Below are 19,590 nucleotides of genomic sequence, written 5' to 3' on the forward strand. Positions count from 1 at the left end.
AGTAGTCACCTGCTGTGATAACAGAACTTAAATAATTGGTCTGTGAATGTTAACAATGCTGGTAATACAATTATTGGATCTAGTGATTACTGCTTATCTCCAGTACACAGGTTGTCTAATTGATAGTGGGAGGCTACTTTTTTTTAATTTTTTTTTTAATTGCTATTCGTATGATTTCCATTTGTAAACACATCCTTGCTTCGCGCGCGCACGTTTCCTCACTTGTGACATCCTCCTTTGTCTCTGAATGTGCGAGTGCAGCGTTGGCGCGTGCGTGTCTGGGAGCAGCTCCTGCTGGCGAATGGGTGACATGAAGCGCAACGGGCTCTCAAATAGGAGTCGGACTGCGCGGAGAGGGAAGGAAAGGGCGAGGACTTGGTCTGCTACAGCGCCGTGCGTGGAGGGAAAAACGCATCTGACGAGGATGAAAAAGTGAAACCTGCATTCCTGCATCTCTCACCTGAAGTTTGATTCAACAACCAGCAGAAGCGCGGCGCAGCTCCATGAGCGGAAAAACGAGAGGAAAAGAGGATAAAGACCATGCCGCCAAAGGTGAGTAACGAGTTTGGCACGAGGAGGGATGCTTTTTGTGCGTTTTTAAAAAAAAAAAAAAAAAAAAAAAAAAAAAAAAAAAAAAAATTCTTTTTCTTTATTACGATTGTGATTGTGATAATGCCGAGATCAGCATGCTGGCCACTTTATTCCCATTGTCCCCCGAATACTGGGCAGAGCGCACAGTCTTCAAAATACAGGAAACCTTCCAGGAGTTTGTGTGCATTTATGATTCCAATGTAAACACATGATTTCTAATTTCTTACATGTTATACGACCTGGCGGCTTTCGATTATTTCACCGGGAGACCACCCATAAACCTTGTATGGTATTTATTAAATTGTGCTCAAGATTAAATAGGCCATAGCCAATACGTGTTCGTCTTCCAAGAATCCCTAAAATGTATTAACGTCCCCCACAGAAGGTTTTCTGGCTCTGGGATCCAATTGCAGTGGCCAACACTCAAATTCATTCATTCTTCGCCCTGGATAGCAATAAAATCGACGCGGGGCACACCGCAATGGAAACTGGGAAACTATTATTGCCATGGAGACAAAAAAAAAGGGAGTTGCCAGCTCTATCATGCATAATGATCTGTGCATGAACCGCTCATTCATTGAACAACAGATTTTTTTTTAAATTTTTTTTTTTATCCAAGTCCAGTGACACTGAGCTTACCCAGTTAGTAGAAAATCAACTCTCCAGAAGGCATGGTGCACATACTATATTATGATATATAGACGAGATATTAAATTCAAATAGTAATTTGGAATTATTTGAGTACATTTTTCGTTTGGAGTTTAATGCGTTGTTGTAGTTTATCCAGAGTTCAAAGTCAGGTTTTTTTGTAAGGTTGCTTTTGAGATTTTTAATTGTGAAACTGTGAGAAAAGCACTTATTCTGAAAATGATAAGATTCCAAAAACAAAGGTTTTGTAAGATTTAGTTTGCACAGTCAGGAAACTGGATTAACAACAGCTGTCTTAAATTGTTCCTCATTCCAGAAAGTGTAAAGATGTAGAAAACACACACACAGTGTAAAAATGAATACATTCACATCAACAGTGAACAGCAACATATAGTTAAGTGTTGTCAGAATGGTCTTCATCACCAAAAAAAAAAAATCACTGAAAAATACAGTTTAACAACACTTGAAAAACAACGAATTGCACGCGTGACACACGCGGTTTCCAGCATAAATAAGGAGGGGGGGGGGGGGCAAAAGATCTGTAATCGCATGTGTACTTCATTACTCTAGCAGAGACCCAGTGTAAGCTCTACTGACTGTGTCCCATTTGTTGCACCTCACTGCCAGCGTGTCTGCCGCGGCGCCCCCATTTTCCACGTTGAGTTTCTGCCCATCAGTAATCGACTGTTTGAGGCACAACAAGTGAAGGAAGACCAAAAAGTAGAAGGAAGAGAAAGAGAGAAAATGGGAAAGCACGCCAGAAAACGACTGCCACGAATACGCGGTGCGGGCAGTATGTCCCAGGCCTTAGGGAGAACCAACCTGGGCGTGTGAGAGTTTCTTCCAATGGCCACAAGGGGCAGCAGCGAGCCCACTGCACGCTGCAGAGCAAACCTCGAAAAATGTCTGAGATGATTGAGACTGGGTTTGATTGGTTATGTGGCACGCGCCTCTCGGGGATGTTGCTGGGGACGATATGCTTCATATAAAATGTAACAGATTACATGTCATCAATTATCAGCTAGCAGTAATTTAAAAAAAAAAAAAAAAAAAAAGAATCCCGCCAATAAATAATAATAATAATAATAATAATAATAAGGATATTTGTGGAAAAGATAAACACTATATGTCCACAGATTAGACTGAGGCTAGACTACATGTCCGATGGGTTAACTTAAGCTTCTACTGTGCCAGTAAGGGTTACTATAGCAACAGACTGTTTGACTGCTGTCGACAGCGTAGTAATAAACCTTATTTATTTACTCATAAAGAACATATAGCAGGCAGAAAGCAAGCACATCAATCCACAGAAAAAAGCAATGCAACAAAGCCAATAACCGAGAAGGGGCAATTTATACGACAGATCCACTTAAAGACCAGAACATAACAACCCTTGTACGTCATGGAATCTCATTTCAGCAGTCCTGTAATGGGGCTTTTCTTTTTCTTTTTTTTTTTTTTACAGTTAGTCAGCCCTGTTGATTAAGTTATAACTTATAATTTGCAATGCATGTGTTACCACCAGTAGTGCTGGGCGGTATGGACAAAATCAAGTATTATGATTGATATTGTAGGGACAACTATGGGTGCTTTCACAAAATAATTCCACTATATTTTTGATAAATAATTATTAGTAATGCGGATATAATGACGAGAGGATAAAGGAAGTAATAGAACAGCTAGAATAGTCGGGTAAGTTCCGAAAATGACATCACTTTACTGTAACGCAGCCTTTAAAAGCACGAAAAGACAACAATTATGCCATATTATGATTTTATGATATCCAAAATCTAAGACAATATGCAGTTTTATTTCACGATATGATAAAATGGCAATATATCACCTAGACCTAACTACCACATGAGTGAAGTAGACTAATTATTAGACCTTTCAGTATAAAGCAGCACAGTACAACTTCACAAAGTATCTCCTCAAACATATCATCTATAGTAGCTTCAATAAAAACAGATAATTCAATCAAGGCAGTATTTACTGAAACACTGATGTACTGTTCTTCTTAATATATTGTGAGCTTTAGCTAAACAGTGATGAAAGCAACAACAATATATTCATGGTAAAAATTAAGAAATGTAGTTGTCCATTCAAGAGACTTACTCAGCAATTATTGAGTCCACAATCAGTAATGGAATTGATTGGTTGAGTCATAAACGCGGTCTTCAACACAACACAAAGCAACAGAGACACAACCAGCAGCGTTTACTCTCACAATCACTGAAATTTATAAAGTCTGTTGTACTTTGTGACTAAACATCTCCTGTAATGACGCTCCCTCTTTCGGATGGACGGACACGCAGGGTTAAATGTCACCTTGTTCTGCTCTATGTCTTATAATACGATTAAGGATTAAGTGTGGATAGAACAAGAACTCATTAACATCTTGTTCTTTAAGAGGTTAGACTTATAAATTGGATGGATGGACATTAGGTGTTGGTACAGACATCCATGGTCCCCTGAAGTGGTTCCCTGAAGATTGTGTTCCAGGATCCAACATTAACCTGTTATGGACACACACTCCCCATTCCTTCAACTGAACCTTCACTTCCCTTTTACTGCATGAGATTCTCTGATAATATGGTGCCATCTAGTGGCTGAACATTCAAAAACTGTTTTTTATTTTTTTTAAATTTTAAATACAGTGATTGAATCCTGGAGAGCGGCCCAGGCTGCTGGCTTTGCCAAAAACCTACCTGCTGGCATCTTTGCAGTTTGCTATTTCATACCAAGGTTATAAAGCTACTTTGGGAGGAATTGTTCAACGCTAAAACTGCATTTCAGTTCAATTAAGACAAAGAGATAAAGAGAAAAGCAAAGAAAGGAAGAAATCTGAACGTAACTGCCCCAGTCTATCTATCCGTTTAATCCAATAGAGTTTATTTCATCAGCGGAAAGCTATAGTGCAGTGATACAATTAGGTGGGCAAAGACAACAATGAAACGGTTTCTCTGGAAATATTGCTCGCTAAGACTTGAAAGTACAGTCAGTACAAGGAGGACAGTCATTTCAAAGATGTTTTCTCAGATAACGTCTTACATTTCTTCCAGCTTTACTTTTGAAGATGCTTGAGTTTGCATAATAACATCCTGCTTCGCTGCCTTCAACGACTTATATGTTCTCCCGTACCGCAGTGGACGCGGCAGCAGACACGGTGCAATCTGCACTACTTTCTGTAGGATCTCGGTAATATAGATGCAGTTGGGCCGCTTCACAGAAAGCACTGCAGCAGGACAACAGTGTGGCTGATAACATAGAGCTATGGGTGGTTGTTCGGAGTACGTACGTAATCTTGGACTGGCAGCACTGCTCTGAGTGACGTTCCTATTTAATGTGCCATGATGGGCTGAGGATAGCCCACAGACTCGCTAGGAGATACAGCGCGAAGCCATTAGTTGTGTGTGCGTTTCTGTGTATTTGTGTGCACACTGTGTGATATTGTCTTTTTGTCGAAACGGCTTTAGCGTTTCACTGGTTTCACTTGTTTATCTAACATGCAGTTATGTACGCTTTGTGTCCCTCTTATTATCATAAAAGCTTCGATACTGTCAGTATAATACATTTTACCATCACCTTGTTCCATATTCAAACTAGAGACTTGGTATTTTTTAATGGGTGAAATTATCAAGAGGTCATCATTTTGTATACGGTCTTATAAAATTCAGCCAGACATATTGAGTAACTTTGGAAAGTTTGGAATCTCTCCTAGAACTGAAAACGGATTTGTGCGTTTGCCAGTGTTTTGGCTTGCTTGCTTGCTTGAAGTGGATTCGTCACAGATTAAACCACTACGGTTAGTGGTTTAATCTGTGACAAATATTTAACAACTGCAGTACATTTTAAAGTCGTTTCCTCCTTTGATGAGCGAGCAGCCGGATCTATTTCACTCAGTGGGCCTGAGGATGGACTCATTCCTCTTTGTTCACAGTTTCCCTGTTTGTCATTCAGTGTGTCATTTTGACGTTGTCTGTGGTGCATCTTCAGTTTAGGCAGCGAGTTTCATCTCCATTCTGATATTTCGCTGCTTTTGGAGTGTTGTTTTGGAAAAACTTGAGTTTGATGAAATGGCCATGGTTTCGGGTTTAGGAAACTGACAGGGTTTTTATATTATCATCGGCAATTAATCGAGAAGATAACTGGCAAGTTAATGATCCTACACTGCTAAACTGAGTTTTTAAAAAGGCAACAGAAGTCCTTTTTAGCCTTTTTTTTTATTTTTAGACTACTGTGACACTGACATTGACTGACACTGACAAGAATAGTCCCAAGGAGGCCTTGTAATTTGTTTGGCAAGGAGAAATGCTGCTTTTGGTTTGGATGGTGTTTAGCTTTATAAATTCAGGGGTTACTGAGGTCAATAGAGAGTCCTTACATGTATAATAATATAGATTTAGGTGGAGGCCTCTGTGTGCCCCGCTCTGATCTGACACACACAAATACTATAACAAAAACCCACCATTTACTCGCGATCCTTGGATTTGGGAACGGCCTGCTGGCTCCCTCCCTCACGTATTGTGCCAGATCAGCGGGACCTCGAGATGAATCATTAATGACCGGTTCCAACGGCTTAATGGCCTCTAATGTTCTGTAATGATCTCCCGTCAACGCCATGTGCACGGCCTTAATGGATCCAATGCCGTGGAGAATTCTCTGGTTTGGACTTCGGTAATTCGTCCTCTTTTCGTCGAGCAGCGCACAACAGGAAGTGCGAGAAGCCAGGAGCACAAAGCTCCGGAGCTCCACGGGCACAGCATGACTTTCCCTCTCCGTCGATCGGCCTCAGGTAAGACCAGGAGGCACAAACCCAACGATACTAAACGCGGCCTCTAATTCGGTCATAAAACTTTGAAATGAAGGTGTGCGATTATCGGCACAACCCGGCAATTTCATGCTTTCGAAATAAGTTGTTAAAGTGCTGAAGGATAAACAGGTTAAGTTAACACAAGGCAACAGACCCGCTGGACGTCTCCAAAGGGACTTCTGAAACACTTCCCTGGTGTTATGGATAGGTGGAAGTTAGTGATGGATCTTGCAGTGTTTTTTGGATGATAAACTTTCCATTTTACAAAGTTGTGTTTAAAATAATTTGATGCTTTTGGTATAAATTTGAGTAAAACGTGCGTTTTTAACTCTGTCCGTGGTGCTGGAAACGCAGCCGGACACGCCCTTCTGCTGGAGAGGAAAGCTGGACTCTGAACACATTCATAATAAATGGCCTCGTACTATAGGCAGCGAATGTTATTCGTCATTTTCAGCGTTCAGAATAAAAATGTATCGTTCATCCATTTCCTGAATTGAGACCCTGAACTTTGTGTCTGGACCCTCCGAGCTCACAGGATAGATTTCACAACCCCAACTTCAAATGAAATATGATAGAACTTAACAGAAAACAACATCCTGGTCTGATTTTGTACGCACTAAATGGAAAGCTTTATCGGCTTCAATCCATGTCGGCCTGCAGGGTGCTTTCTTACATCTTCTACTTTACCAAAAATGATGTTGACCAAATTAACTTTGCACCTTCGATTTCACCTTAATGTTCCAAAACATGGGTCAAGTAAAGCTACAATTACATCTGTGGCTTTTTAATGTTTACACATATTTAAGGTCTAGCCAAATCAATCACACTTCAATAACATGTTGCACTGTTGTCCGTTTGTTTTGTTTAATTTGTTGCACTGTTGTTTAGTTTAGTTAAATGAAATATAATTATATTTTTATTTGTATACAAGTTGTGTATAATGTGCATTTTACATTTTATATTTCCCCTTGCGGGATTAGTAAAGTACAGATCTATCTATCTATCTATCTATCTATCTATCTATCTATCTATCTATCTATCTATCTATCTATCTATCTATCTATCTATCTATCTACTGCTGCTTCTGAAGGCCTCTGGTCAGCTGTGTTTCACTGTTCACTGCTGCTGGGTTTCTGTTGGCTGATTATACTCTTGACTGGCATTCATTGTTAGACACACATCTCTATCTGGGTATTTGTTATACTATAGCTTCCTCTTGTCTAACTTCTGCCATCACGTTATTAAACTTCCTCTGGGGGGCACTACGGAGCTCCGACCAAAACTTTCGCAACTTTACCTGCTTATTAATTGGATGCAGCTACTAAAATGTTTTGTTCGTTTTTTTTAGGCTATTTACATTTGTTCTCATTGATGCATCAATTTGTCACATTAGACTTTTCCCTTTATATAGATTAAAAAAAAAAATCAAATGATTTATTTAAATAGGATATGTTTTAATCCTGGTAACAAATCCATTCCTTATTGCGCCCTCTGTGCTGCTGGGCTGCTCATTTGTTTGATTGCTTTTCCATTGATTACCTTATTGATTAGCTCGTAACATTTACATTTGTTATATGATGACTGCAATCAGAAGCGTTAATGTTCCTCAGACTCTCCTCGTATCCGATTTGTTCACGCTGCTCTTGTTTTGTGTGGCGGTTGCTTTTATGGGCACGTGATGGAAGTTTAATGCAGCATAAAAGAAAGAGGAAGGACTATTTACAGTCATTTCATATTTTGATGTTTCAGGTGACATTACAGGTTGGTTATGAAATCTTTTTTGTGTTGTATCAGTAAGTGTGGGTTGAGCTGTACAGTCGAAAAAACAACAAAAAAAACACCCTATATTTATCTGCACATACAAGCGTCTTACCTAACCAGAAGGCCACAGGCGTATAACTTCAACTTCCACATGTTAAAGGCTCCTCCTCAGTGGCCAGGTGCTGACCTCAGTTCCTGTCCACAGTCCAGCACTTTCTCCACACACTGGCTTCCTCACAGCGGGTTACAGCTTACTGACTGCACCTCCTCTTCGGTCATGTACTTCACCGCTCACCACATCCTGTTGCTCTCAAGCCATCGATTTTCTATCTTTTCCACTGGAGAACAGCATGCACTGCCTCTGCCTGCTGCTCGGCGCCAGGTGCCACATGCAGCTCGACCTCCGCTGTGAGTCTGTTGGCTGTTTATCCGCCGCCGCCTCCTCCTCCGCCTCCTCCTCCTCCTCCTCCTCTCCTCCTTCTTCTATACCATTTGGAATTTTGCAGTTGCCATGTGCCACTGCAGCTGTACCTGCCTCTGACAGCTGTGCATCCCGCTCTCCTGCGGGTGGCTGGCCGTGGCCAGCCGACATGCATGAAGTGTCTGATTGCTGCTGTCGGCTATATGTGCGCCCCTGCTCCGGTGCTAATGCAAAGGGAACATCTGGAAAAGGACACGGCTCACCCAGGCTGAAGTGCTCTCTCTGTTATTCACCTCCTTCTCGCACGCTGCAGCCTTTCAGCAGTGGTGAACCTCTGCACCAAAATAAAAGGAGAGCCCCTCCTTTCTCCCTCCCTCTCTCTCTCTTCTCCCACACTTCGCCAGCTCCTTCTCTCTTCCGTTATTGTCTCCCTCACTTCATTTCCCTTTTTTTTTTTTTTTTTTTAAATATTTTTTTCATGTATTTGGCATTATTTTTTCTCCACCACCTATGCAATGCTTCCTCTCTCTCCTCATCCTCCAGCCCTCTCTCTCTCCCTCCCTCCCACTGACACACTCAGTGCTGTATCTCTCCAGCTCTTCCTTTTCCCCTTCACTTTCATTCATCATTCTCTTTTCCAATCCATTTGAAGGTTATTTTCTACAGGCTTCTCTCTCACACACAGGCACACTCAATATCTCATTTTTTCCTTCCCGCCCCTCCCTCCCTCCCTCCCCCTGCTTCTCTTCCATTATTCCACCTCTCATTCATTCACCTGTCTGCCTCCTCTCAGCCTCTCATTTCGCCGTTTAGTTTTCCTCCTCCTGTATATACCACACCACCCTCCCCCTGCCCCTCTCGTCCCCCCTGCCTATCACACATCAGTATTCAGTGTAACATGTAAATATCATGCCACGTGGGGTACAGGGCTACAGGTGCCCTATGAGAAAGAGATGCCCGAACCCCCCCCCCCCCCCCCACCGCCCAACCTCATCCGACCCCCCTTCCCACGCGGACACACAACACGTACATACGTACATACATGCATACATACACTCCCCCCCCCCCCCCCCCCCCCCCCCCTCCACACCCCTCTTCCTCGGGGCGGGCAGGGCTGCAGCAGTTTAATGAACGGCACGGCTGCATCATGATCCCTTTCCCACCGAGCCAGCCCCGAGCTCTTTCATTGACAAACACTCCGGTTGCTGCATTTCTGTCACGGACAGCGTCGAAGAGCGGAGCATCGCTGGGGGAGCGGTGCAGAGCAGCAGCAGAACAAGAAGAAGAGGAAGCAGCAGCAGCTGCAGTGATCCTCGGCAACAAACCCCAGTGTCGTTCACACCGGTTTATAAGCTGTTGATTCGCCGCTTGAACCCGGACTGGATCCTCACGCACCGCTGATCTCCATCCGCGCTCTCTCGGGACACTCAGAAGAACCGCCCGAGGGGGGAATCAAACAGCTTTTGCCACTCGGTCCCCTCGGGGGATTTGAGGCGGCGTCCTTAACGCTCAATCACTGGCACAGATATTGGATTTGGTTTAACGACTTCCATGAAGCGCCCGGACGCACCGATGGAGGATTCTGGACGCATTTTGAAATCACGGATTTCTGCGAGACTGCAGCGGCCGGTGTGTGATGCGAACTAAGCCGTGGGTGGCGTAGACCCCCTCCCCGCACCTCACACACCCCCACCGCCTTGTCCGCGAACACCCTCTCTAACCGGGACGCACAGCCTTGTTTCACTCTACAGGGGGAACATGTCCCGGGCAGCGGCTATCGCGAGCTCCCTGATCCGCCAGAAGCGGCAGGCGAGGGAGCGGGAGAAGGCGAACGCTTGCCGCGGCAGCGGCAGCCCGAGCAACAGCAAAGGCGCAAACGAGAAGCCGAGCAAGCTGAACGTTTTCTCGCGTGTCAAACTGTTTGGATCGAGGAAGAAACGCAAGAGAAGGCGACCACCAGGTCTGAGGGTGGGGGACAGAGCAGTCGGAAAGCCATGGGCAGAACCACCACCTCAACCATCTTCATCATCACCATCATCCAACACCATTTTTTTCCCTCATCTCTCAGCCAGGCTCCTCATCACTTCATCATTTGTCTGGATAGCCTAGTATCCTCCTGGCAATGGGTTTGGAAATATTCCTGTTGCATGACTCCACAAACATCTCATGTAAATAACTTTATGTTGTCCCACAGCAAAGTGTTGTGGCGGCTTCTATCCGTGATAACTGATATCAAAAAGCAGGATCCTCTGTAAGCAGAGCTCGGACTAGTCTATCATGGTACATCTGTCAATTATTATCTGATTTTTTACGAGTGCCACCATGTTCAGGGGTCGAGGATCGATACTGGGCCTCAGGCCCAAGTGATTGAAAGTATAAACAGCTTCTCGCCTCTGACACTTCCGGCTTCCTGGAGACTGCTGGATTTGATACATGTGATCACAGTAATAAGGAACGAATGCAGTTAATTCCTCTCCTCTCCTCTCCTCTCCTTTCTTCTCAGAGCCCCAGTTAAAGGGCATTGTGACCAGGCTTTCCAGTAGCCAGGGCTTCCAGCTGCAGATGCAGCCTGATGGCACCATTGATGGGACCAAGGATGAAGACAGCACCTACGGTAAGTCTAACTCTTTGGAGAGACATAAAAAGCTACTGTCCATCTGAATTTTTTAATTTTTCTTTCAAAAACCAATTTGCTGCTGCAATTGAAGATTATTTTCATTATTGAATAATCTGCCAGTTGCTTTCTGGACTTACTGATGAATTATTTTGGCCATAAAGTATCAGGAAATAGTGAAAAATGCAGAATGAAGATTTCCAAGAGGCCAAAGCGAAGTTTTGAAAATGCAGTTTGTTTTGTCTGGCCAACAGTCCTAAGCCTGAGGATATTTAGAGAAAAGTATGAAATCATTCCATTTGAGCAACTGGAACTATGTTTGATATCCACAGTTGGAAAAATGAAATATATAATCAATTATATAAAAAAATATTTTCTGTCAATCAACCAATCTTTTCAGCACTAAAATCACCTTTGACTGACAGTAGTTACAGAAAAGACATCTCTGCAGCATTTTAACAGGGTGAATCCTTTGTACTCTCAATAGCACCTTCAAGGCTTATGAAGTAAAGGAACATAAAACTCGTTACTGTACAGTAGAGACGGAAACCATTCTTACTCATCGTGTAGGTGTTACTTCATGCTGCAACAGATGGAAAGTCGAGGAATGATTTAATTTGATTCCTATATCCTCAGCATCCAAACCCAGTTAAATCCAATTTAATGATAAACCTCGCCCTGTGGTAATCCTTTTGATGTGGGCATTTTAATTCAGCCAGTCACTCAACAACATGTCAAGTCCTCATTTAATTAGGGAGATGGCGCATGCCCTTCCTCCAAATGTCAGACGGCAACACTGCAATCTATCCGTGTTGAATGCTTCCCGGTATCCACAGAACATACAGTGTCGTGTTCAAATCCCTGAAATGACCAGTGATTCTAGTTCACCTGCACTTTCTCATACACACACACACACACACACACACACACACACACACACACACGTGTGATTGATACGGCTAATTCAATCCTGTTGTTGTGGTGGTTCAGACAGCAATCACTCTCCTTCTCGTGCGTAGTTGGTGTTGCCAGCATCTCACATTAATCTTCTGAGGGCACCAACTGTTGTGTGCACAGAGGACGAGGCGGCTACAGAGTGTGCTCTTTTATTGGATGATTACACGCTGTATACATCCTGTTAACGCCTACCCACGTTAAAAAAAAACGGTCAGTCGTGACTCGGTTCGGACGCATAATCCATGAAATCCACATCTCCATATAACTACAGTAATTATAAAGAACACGGCTGGTTAAATGATCATGATTAGACAAGGGCCTGACTCATTATACTGCTGGGAAAAATTATATCCTTCCTACAGCTACTTATACTGTAAATACCTTTTTTTTTTGCTTGTACCTATGAAAGCACAACAACAGAAAAAAAAAAAAATATCGGGTTTAAATTAAATCCAGTGTAATAAAACAGACTTTAGTCTGTACTTATTTTGCTGCCACAGAGATCCTTTGTTCAACCATCATGCTCATATCTTTAAATGAAATCTGACTGCCTGATTTAATGTTATATTTATTCACTGTTGCGTATTGAAAAGCGTGGGCCAAACAGCTTAACGTTGGTTGGTTATCGCATGTTTATGAATGTTGTTTTTTTTTAGCATTTTGAATCTTGCGTTGTAAAAATGTCTTCTTAACTCTACTCGTTCAAAAAGAAACGACTTCAGCCTTTAAAACATTAGTCGAGTGATAACTTAGTTGCTTAGTAATTATTTCACAAGATGATTCAACGGCAGCTTCGAGCGTCTACTTTTCAAGTAAACTGTCAAACGTTCTCTGATTGCGGTTTCGTAACTGGGAGATTTGCTGCTTGTCTCTGATTCATTGGTTTTGGACTTTTAATTAAGCAAAAAGAAAAAAAAAGAAAAGAAAGACAATTCAAAGGCATCATTTTCTGAGTGGGAAACGGGCACTTTTCACCACCTTTTGAAAAGCTAGCTGACACTTCAGCTGGTAGTGAAATTGACCTTTATTTGTAGCTCTCGAAGGAAGGTTTTCATCTGTATGACGGTGCTGAAACGTGTCCTCGCACTAAACCAAATGTTTACCGAGCCTCGGTGTGCTGCCACAGAGATAACTCTCATCCAAGCTTAACACAGAGAGCTAAATTGTTAGTAATCCAGTCGCCTCAATGCCTGACTGACCTTCTAAAATAGCTTCTCTTCGGCAAAATGGAGGCGTCATCATGTTAGTGATATTGATGAGGACTTCTGTCCGTTTCCCCTCTGTGTTTGCTGTGAGGATGCTTATTTGTTCGCTGTGTGTGTGTGTGTGTGTGTATGTGTGTGTGTGTGTGTGTGTGTGTGTGTGTGTGTGTGTGTGTGTGTGTGTGTGTGTGTGTGTGTGTGTTGTGTATGTGTGTAAACTATTTGTGTGCATGTGTAGCTGTGTTCAACCTGATCCCGGTGGGGCTTCGTGTGGTGGCCATCCAGGGTGTCCAGACCAAACTCTACCTGGCGATGAACAACGAAGGCTTTCTCTACACCTCCGTAGGTCAACCACAGATACACACCACCACCACCATCATCATCACTGCAGACTAAAGTGTCTTCTTTGGGTTAGGTTGAGCAGTGAAGCAGAAGGTTTCAATGTGAGCTGTCTCATTATCATCCTATCCTTATGTCAATACTTTAACTGCAGTGCCGCCTTGTGAGCCGGCTGCCACAGGGTGTTATAATCCGCTGTGTGAGCCTCCCTTATCTGTCTCCTCATATTGTGGCTTCTCAGGATTGATTTCAGATCATCCCTCAGCCTCCTTTTGTTTATCCCCCTCCCGCCCGCCCCCCCGGTCGCCCTTTGAATTGAAGACGACTCGTGTCCACAGCTCCCAAAATTGGTTTTCATGTCTTATCCCACTCAACATACACACATACACATGAGACCATCCACTCTGTGCATATATTTCCTCAGGCAGGTCAGAAGGTGGCGTCGGCTGCGGTGCACCGCATTTACTGCCTCACTTTCGCTCGTGAGCATTGATTGTGGGCGGTGTAGAAGCAATAACAAAAAGAATCAACAAAAATAACACGCGCTTGCAGCCATCTAAACAAAGCTGTGAAACCGAAAGATGAAAACTAACAAAGAGGAAATAGAAAAGTGGCACACACCTCGATGTAATAACAGCCATGCTGCTACGCCTCCCCTCGCACGTATGCCACCCCAGTATCTGCTCCATCGTGTCCGGTCCTGGATGCTCCATGTTGTTTATTCTGAGGCTTCAGTCATAACATTGGTATCACTTTGTCTCATCTTCTCACCTGATATTAAATGCAGAATACAAACACATATTTAGAAGTACAGACACAAACCACATTCATCTCTGTTTTTGTACTAAATGTTTTTGATGATCGTGCGTTGGCAAACTTAATCAAAATTCATACAAAGATTAATGGATGACGGAAAGGACATTCTTTCTGTAGCTTTCCGTTTCCCCCGGCAACCTGGGCACCCTCTTTCTCTCAGTGGGCTGGTTGGTATTCAAGGGAGTAGCCGGTTGCTATGGAGACGCAAGAATAAGGAAATGCAAATGTCAGCTGTCCTAAGTCGGTGCGTTTTGTTCTCGGAGACTACAGCCTGGCCGAGATAATGATTCAAAGAGCAGAGCCACTGATGGATGAATGCACTGATGGCGATATGGAGGAATGATTGAACACGTTTTTAATGGAGTTCCAGCTACAAACTCAGATCTGCTCAGATATTTATTCCAATCTGTGTCACACTTTCCACTCAGGAACATTTTACCCCGGAGTGTAAATTCAAGGAGTCGGTGTTTGAGAACTACTACGTCACCTACTCGTCCATGCTGTACCGGCAGCAGGCCTCAGGCCGGGCCTGGTACCTGGGACTCAACAAGGAGGGTGGAATCATGAAGGGGAACCACGTCAAGAAGAACAAGGCCGCCGCACACTTCATACCGAAACCGCTCAAAGGTAAGACAATGAGGAGGAGTAAAACATCTCACATGAAGGAACAGACTGAAGTTTAAATTAAACTCGAGTCTTTATTCTGTAAAAAATATAAATGTTCCTCCACTTTAAACACTTGTTTAAATCTCCCTAAAACTTCAAAGGATTCAATAATATGTTTTGTTTACTGTTGCTTTACTTGGATGTTTGAGCTTCACTGTACAAAATGATATCTGCTGTGTTCAGAAGGCTGTTTTCATATTCATCTGCTGAAATTCTCTGAGCTCATCTTAAATCTCAGTTTAAATAACATGGAAAGCAGGATTGTGGGACATCAAAGCATTTGGAAGCCACTTTCAATACACACATACAGAGAACAGACATTTCACTGACGTGGAAGAATTCCTTGATCTAATAGTTTCACCTTTAAGATGAGACACATTTGCCTTTTTCTGGATTTGTGCATTTCTAAGAAGCTTAATGAACTTTTTTTGTTGAAAAAACAATATCAGAGGAGTGTGTCTTTATCTGTCTTAAAACTTGTCTGGTTAGAATCTTTAAATATTCATTTTAAATATGCAACAATCCAAGTTAACAAGATGAAAAACATATACTCTCTCTTAATAACCACAAATCTAACTCGGTATGTTCTTCCAGAATCACACTGCTTAAATGAAATATACGGGTGAGTTTGACAGCTTATTTTTATATGTGTGGTTACAGGGTCCCTAATGCACGACAAAGTAAAGCCTGTGGTTCAAAGCAAACCCAAATTTTATTAACAAAATGTGAGCAGTTAAACTAAGGGGCAATAAAAAAAAAAAAACATGTGAGCCAACTGGGCTGAATCCACAAAAGAAAAGTCCAAAAGCGGACTGTGACAAGTCGGCATGAAGATGAAAACTAAGAACTTACATGGAAGCAGGAGACTGAAACGCAGGAACAGAGAGGGTGGAAAATGATGAACTGCCAAACAGTGACAGAAAACAGGAGACACATAAACAGAGGAGGCGGATGGTGAAGTGGAAACAGGTGAAAATGATCATGATCAGTGGCAGACGAGGGAGAACTTCAAAATAATACGGGAAGCTCAAAAACAGACAGAAAGAAATACTTAAAGAGGGACAGAAAACCATGACAGTTATTACACAAAACAATCAAAAGAATATTTCTGAAACTGAACTCGTGTTTTATAAATAATGTATGAAGATTTAATTTTATACAAGGGAGACCTTATAGGGCAACATTAGTATGACGGACAGCTGAAAGCACATGCTGAAAACATGGTGGGTCGTGGACACATTAATATGTCAATACACAGTTAATTTAAGAAGAAAGCTGCCAAAAGATGGCACATGATGAGAGGTCCGGCTGCGTACGTGTGCCATGGAGGCAGATTAGAAAAGGAAAAGGAAATCAGCCAATGAGTTGTCGGTGGCATACAATAAAAGCATTGGCTCAAATATTATAAAGGACATAGATAGTTTGCCATCACAGGTCATGTATTCAGGCAGCCCTATTCCTGGGTCTGACTCATCGGTGCCTTTGAACATTATATCATCCAAAGGAAAGAGAAAATACCTGCAAGAAAGGAAATAATATTACTATAAACACAATAGATCACATGACCAGCTATTAGAAAAGTGCTGCTGGTAGAAATGAATTCATATAATTCGCACCCAACTGTTCTCCAGCTTTACACAGCAGTTTATCATATTTCAGTTCATTGCTTTGGGTGTCAGACCTGCGACTTGTTTTTTTTTGACTCTCTAAAAGCTCTACAAACCTCCCTGTAATAAACTACCTGACCAGCACCGAACTGCAGACACACAAAGTTAGCTAAAGAGTCCCATATTTCCCCCGGGAATTAGTGGAGGGCAAAACAGAGCTGAAAGGAGAGTGAATGAGGAACTTAACATTCATTAGAAAGACACAAACACGACTCCAAATAAATGCTAATGTTGCTCCAAATGTGCTCAGTGTGCAACTACGTGACTACGAGGGGCAACACCATGTTAATGTTACATTACGGCTAGTTTCCATTTCCTCTAAAAACAAAAATAAACAGCCATTATGAGATTAAGGGAAAAAAACATTACGTTCTCAAAATTATGCTTTCTTCTTTTTGTTTATTTCATGCTAGCTAATGACTAGAAATCATAATTTCCCCACATTTATGGAGTGTTATAGCGCAGCTTAAAACTATAGATATTCATCTCTGACAATAAAATCAGGACTTAAAACCAGAATTAATTAGACAACCGTTAAGTAAACCTCAATCATCTCTGTGCAGAGGAATTATCTGACTGAACAAGGCTGTACATACCAAACATGGGTGATTCAGTGAGACCTATTTCTGAATTAATGATTCTTGTCTTGTGTGTGTGTGTGTGTGTGTGTGTGTGTGTGTGTGTGTGTGTGTGGTGTGTGTGTGTGTGTGTGTGTGTGTGTGTGTGCGTAGTGGCCATGTACAGGGAGCCGTCCCTCCACGACCTGACAGAACTCTCACGTTCAGGCAGCGGCACACCGACCAAGAGTCGCAGCGCTTCGGCTCTACTTAACGGTGGAGGGAAGACACCCAGCAACAATGATTTATCCTAGCCCCCCGACCCCTCACACCTCTCACACACACACACACACACACACACACACACACACACACACACACACACACACACGCACACGCACACGCACAGATCTCAGGCCGACATGCCCACACATCAGGCTGTTGAGGGGTAGGACGAGGAGACGAGGAGATGGGAGAGGACGAGGATGTGTTCTTCCACTTAACGGAGCCCACTGTGACTGACTGTGATGTAAGTAGATCAAGGACAATCAATCCGTCTGGCTCTGCTGCTCTGGTCTGCAGAGGGACGGGACCTGTGAATCTCTTCCGTCGACTACTCTTCCTGCTGTACCGTAACCAGAAAGAACAAGTGAGGGAGGGAGAGAAAGGAAAGGAGGGACAGAGAAAGTCAGTCAGTCACATAGTCAAATAAACAGACTGTTACAGAGAACCAAAGAGTCCAAGTATTAACTAGCTAGGTTTATTGCTATGAAAAGTTGGCCACAAAGTTACAGACAGCTACAAAGGAAGGAGGAAGTTCTTTATCTACTCTACCGTACGCTATGTTTACACAGAGCTCATGGGGTTAAGTCATATTTTTAAAAATGACAAACATATTCCTTGTACACTTATGAGGACTTATCATTTGTTTGCATGCAAGTGCGCCTGTGTGTGTGTGTGTGTGTGTGTGTGTGTGTGTGTGTGTGTGTGTGTGTGTGTGTGTGTGTGTGTGAGAGAAAGAGGGGCTGAGTACATGCTGTGCTTGCTGTGGGTATGTTGTGTGTGGGCGCAAGCATGTGTCTGGGGGGAGGCGGGATGGAAGGGGGTGGGGGGAATTTTACCTTTTTAAGATCTGTTGTATATCAGACAAACCTCCTGAGGGCTTTAGCAGGTTAATATAAGGTTTACTGTATATGCTTCCATGCTTACTTCTTGCAAGCAATGCTGTTGTTTATCTTTCCGTTTGTTGTTGTTGTCCCTTGCTGTTTGTTTGTTTGTTTGTTTGTTGTTGCATGGAAGCTTGTGGACCTCTGCTCAGTAGCAGCATGCCGAAGGTCCTTTTTTTTTTTTTTTTCCCCCCGGTCTTACGTGTTCCTGACCGAAGGAGAACACTAGTGAGCCAATAGTGTCGTACCAGAACACTAGTGAACAAATGCGAGGGTGTTAGAACACTAGTGGACCAATAGAATTGCACCAGAATATGAGTGGACCAATGGTGGTGGACCAGAACTTTGGTGAACCAATGGGAGCACAGATTAAGTTAATATTTTGGCTCCTGCTGTGGACAAACTAGAAATGCACTAAATAAACTCTTTCTAAAGAAGTGAATTTCTTTGTCTAGTGTCTGTTCATTTTTTTCTTCTTATGCACCAGGCAGAGTTCGTGTCTGTTGAAAGGTTTTGAGTCCAGTTTACAATATTAGAGAATGAATGAATAGCAAACGGACTGCTCATATCTAAAGGGTCAATTTAACCAGATTACACATGACATTGTTATTATACGTAGCTCCAGTGGTGTGCTGATAGTTTTATCTTACCACCACAAATGGAAGAGAATTCTGAAATGGTCCTTATGAAAATGTTTTGAAATGCTGTGTACCAATAAATTCTATTTATCTTTATTATAGTGGGGGGGCAAAAATCTCAAAAAGATAAGTTAGAAATGTGTTTTTTTGTTTAATTTTTATGACTTGAACTTTACATTTTTCAAGTAATTCTGTTTCAGTTGACACAGCAGAACATGTTTGCTTTGTATTTTTTCATTGCGATTGTGGTTGGACGACAGGTACTGAACATTTGAATATGTAATGTGTTCACGAATTATATAGTCATGCCTTTGATGGGACACTTTTCCCCAAAATGCACTGCATAAAGGAACAAAAAAAAAAAAAATTAAAGCTCATTTTGGACATGGCTAGAAACACCTCAGAAAACAGCAATTAAACATTTTAAGTATTTTGTTACATTTTTGTTCACTAAATATAGCCTATGGAAGCAAGAATGTTCAAACAGTTGCTATAATTTAATTCCACCACTAGGTGGTGCTTGTAGTTCAGAGCTTTGATTATTTGATTGAACTCTTCCTCTTCAGTGAAAAGGTGTACAACTTTCAACAAAGAAACAATATGAAACAATCCAGTCCACAAAGTTTCTCAATAAAGTAATCATTTACTCCAACATGTGTGTGTTTGTTCGTGTCTCCATGACGAGCAGGGAAAACCAACACAGGCATTTTATCTTCAAATAGTTCAGCTCGGAG

At 42.4% G+C, this 19,590-nt stretch overlaps 2 protein-coding genes across 5 annotated transcripts in view; one reads left to right on the forward strand and one right to left on the reverse strand.

Annotated features, from left to right (window-relative positions):
• Positions 1-304: 304 nt before the first annotated feature.
• fgf13b (fibroblast growth factor 13b) lies at positions 305-18,660 on the forward strand. Of its 2 annotated transcripts, none has more exons than XM_069146109.1 (5): positions 305-552; positions 10,738-10,848; positions 13,246-13,349; positions 14,591-14,789; positions 17,227-18,660. In XM_069146109.1, exons 1-5 carry the CDS (start codon positions 504-506, stop codon positions 17,364-17,366), a joined length of 603 nt encoding a protein of 200 aa, XP_069002210.1. In that variant the 5' UTR covers positions 305-503; the 3' UTR covers positions 17,367-18,660. The 2 variants fall into 2 exon arrangements, with proteins under 2 accessions (XP_069002210.1, XP_069002209.1); XM_069146108.1 differs by lacking the exon at positions 305-552 and adding an exon at positions 9,357-10,194.
• The window catches only part of afap1l1b (actin filament associated protein 1-like 1b), a 19,206-nt gene continuing 17,607 nt past the window's right edge, over positions 17,992-19,590 (reverse strand). For all 3 annotated transcript variants that reach the window (XM_069146106.1, XM_069146104.1, XM_069146105.1), the window contains one exon: positions 17,992-19,590. This exon is cut by the window's right edge and continues 740 nt beyond it. The gene's annotated coding sequence lies outside the window, so the exon portion shown is untranslated.

The sequence above is a fragment of the Embiotoca jacksoni genome, unplaced genomic scaffold, assembly GCF_022577435.1.
Source record: "Embiotoca jacksoni isolate LCO1_2020_lvr unplaced genomic scaffold, fEmbJac1.0.p SCAF_13, whole genome shotgun sequence".
Taxonomy (NCBI): Eukaryota; Metazoa; Chordata; class Actinopteri; family Embiotocidae; genus Embiotoca; species Embiotoca jacksoni.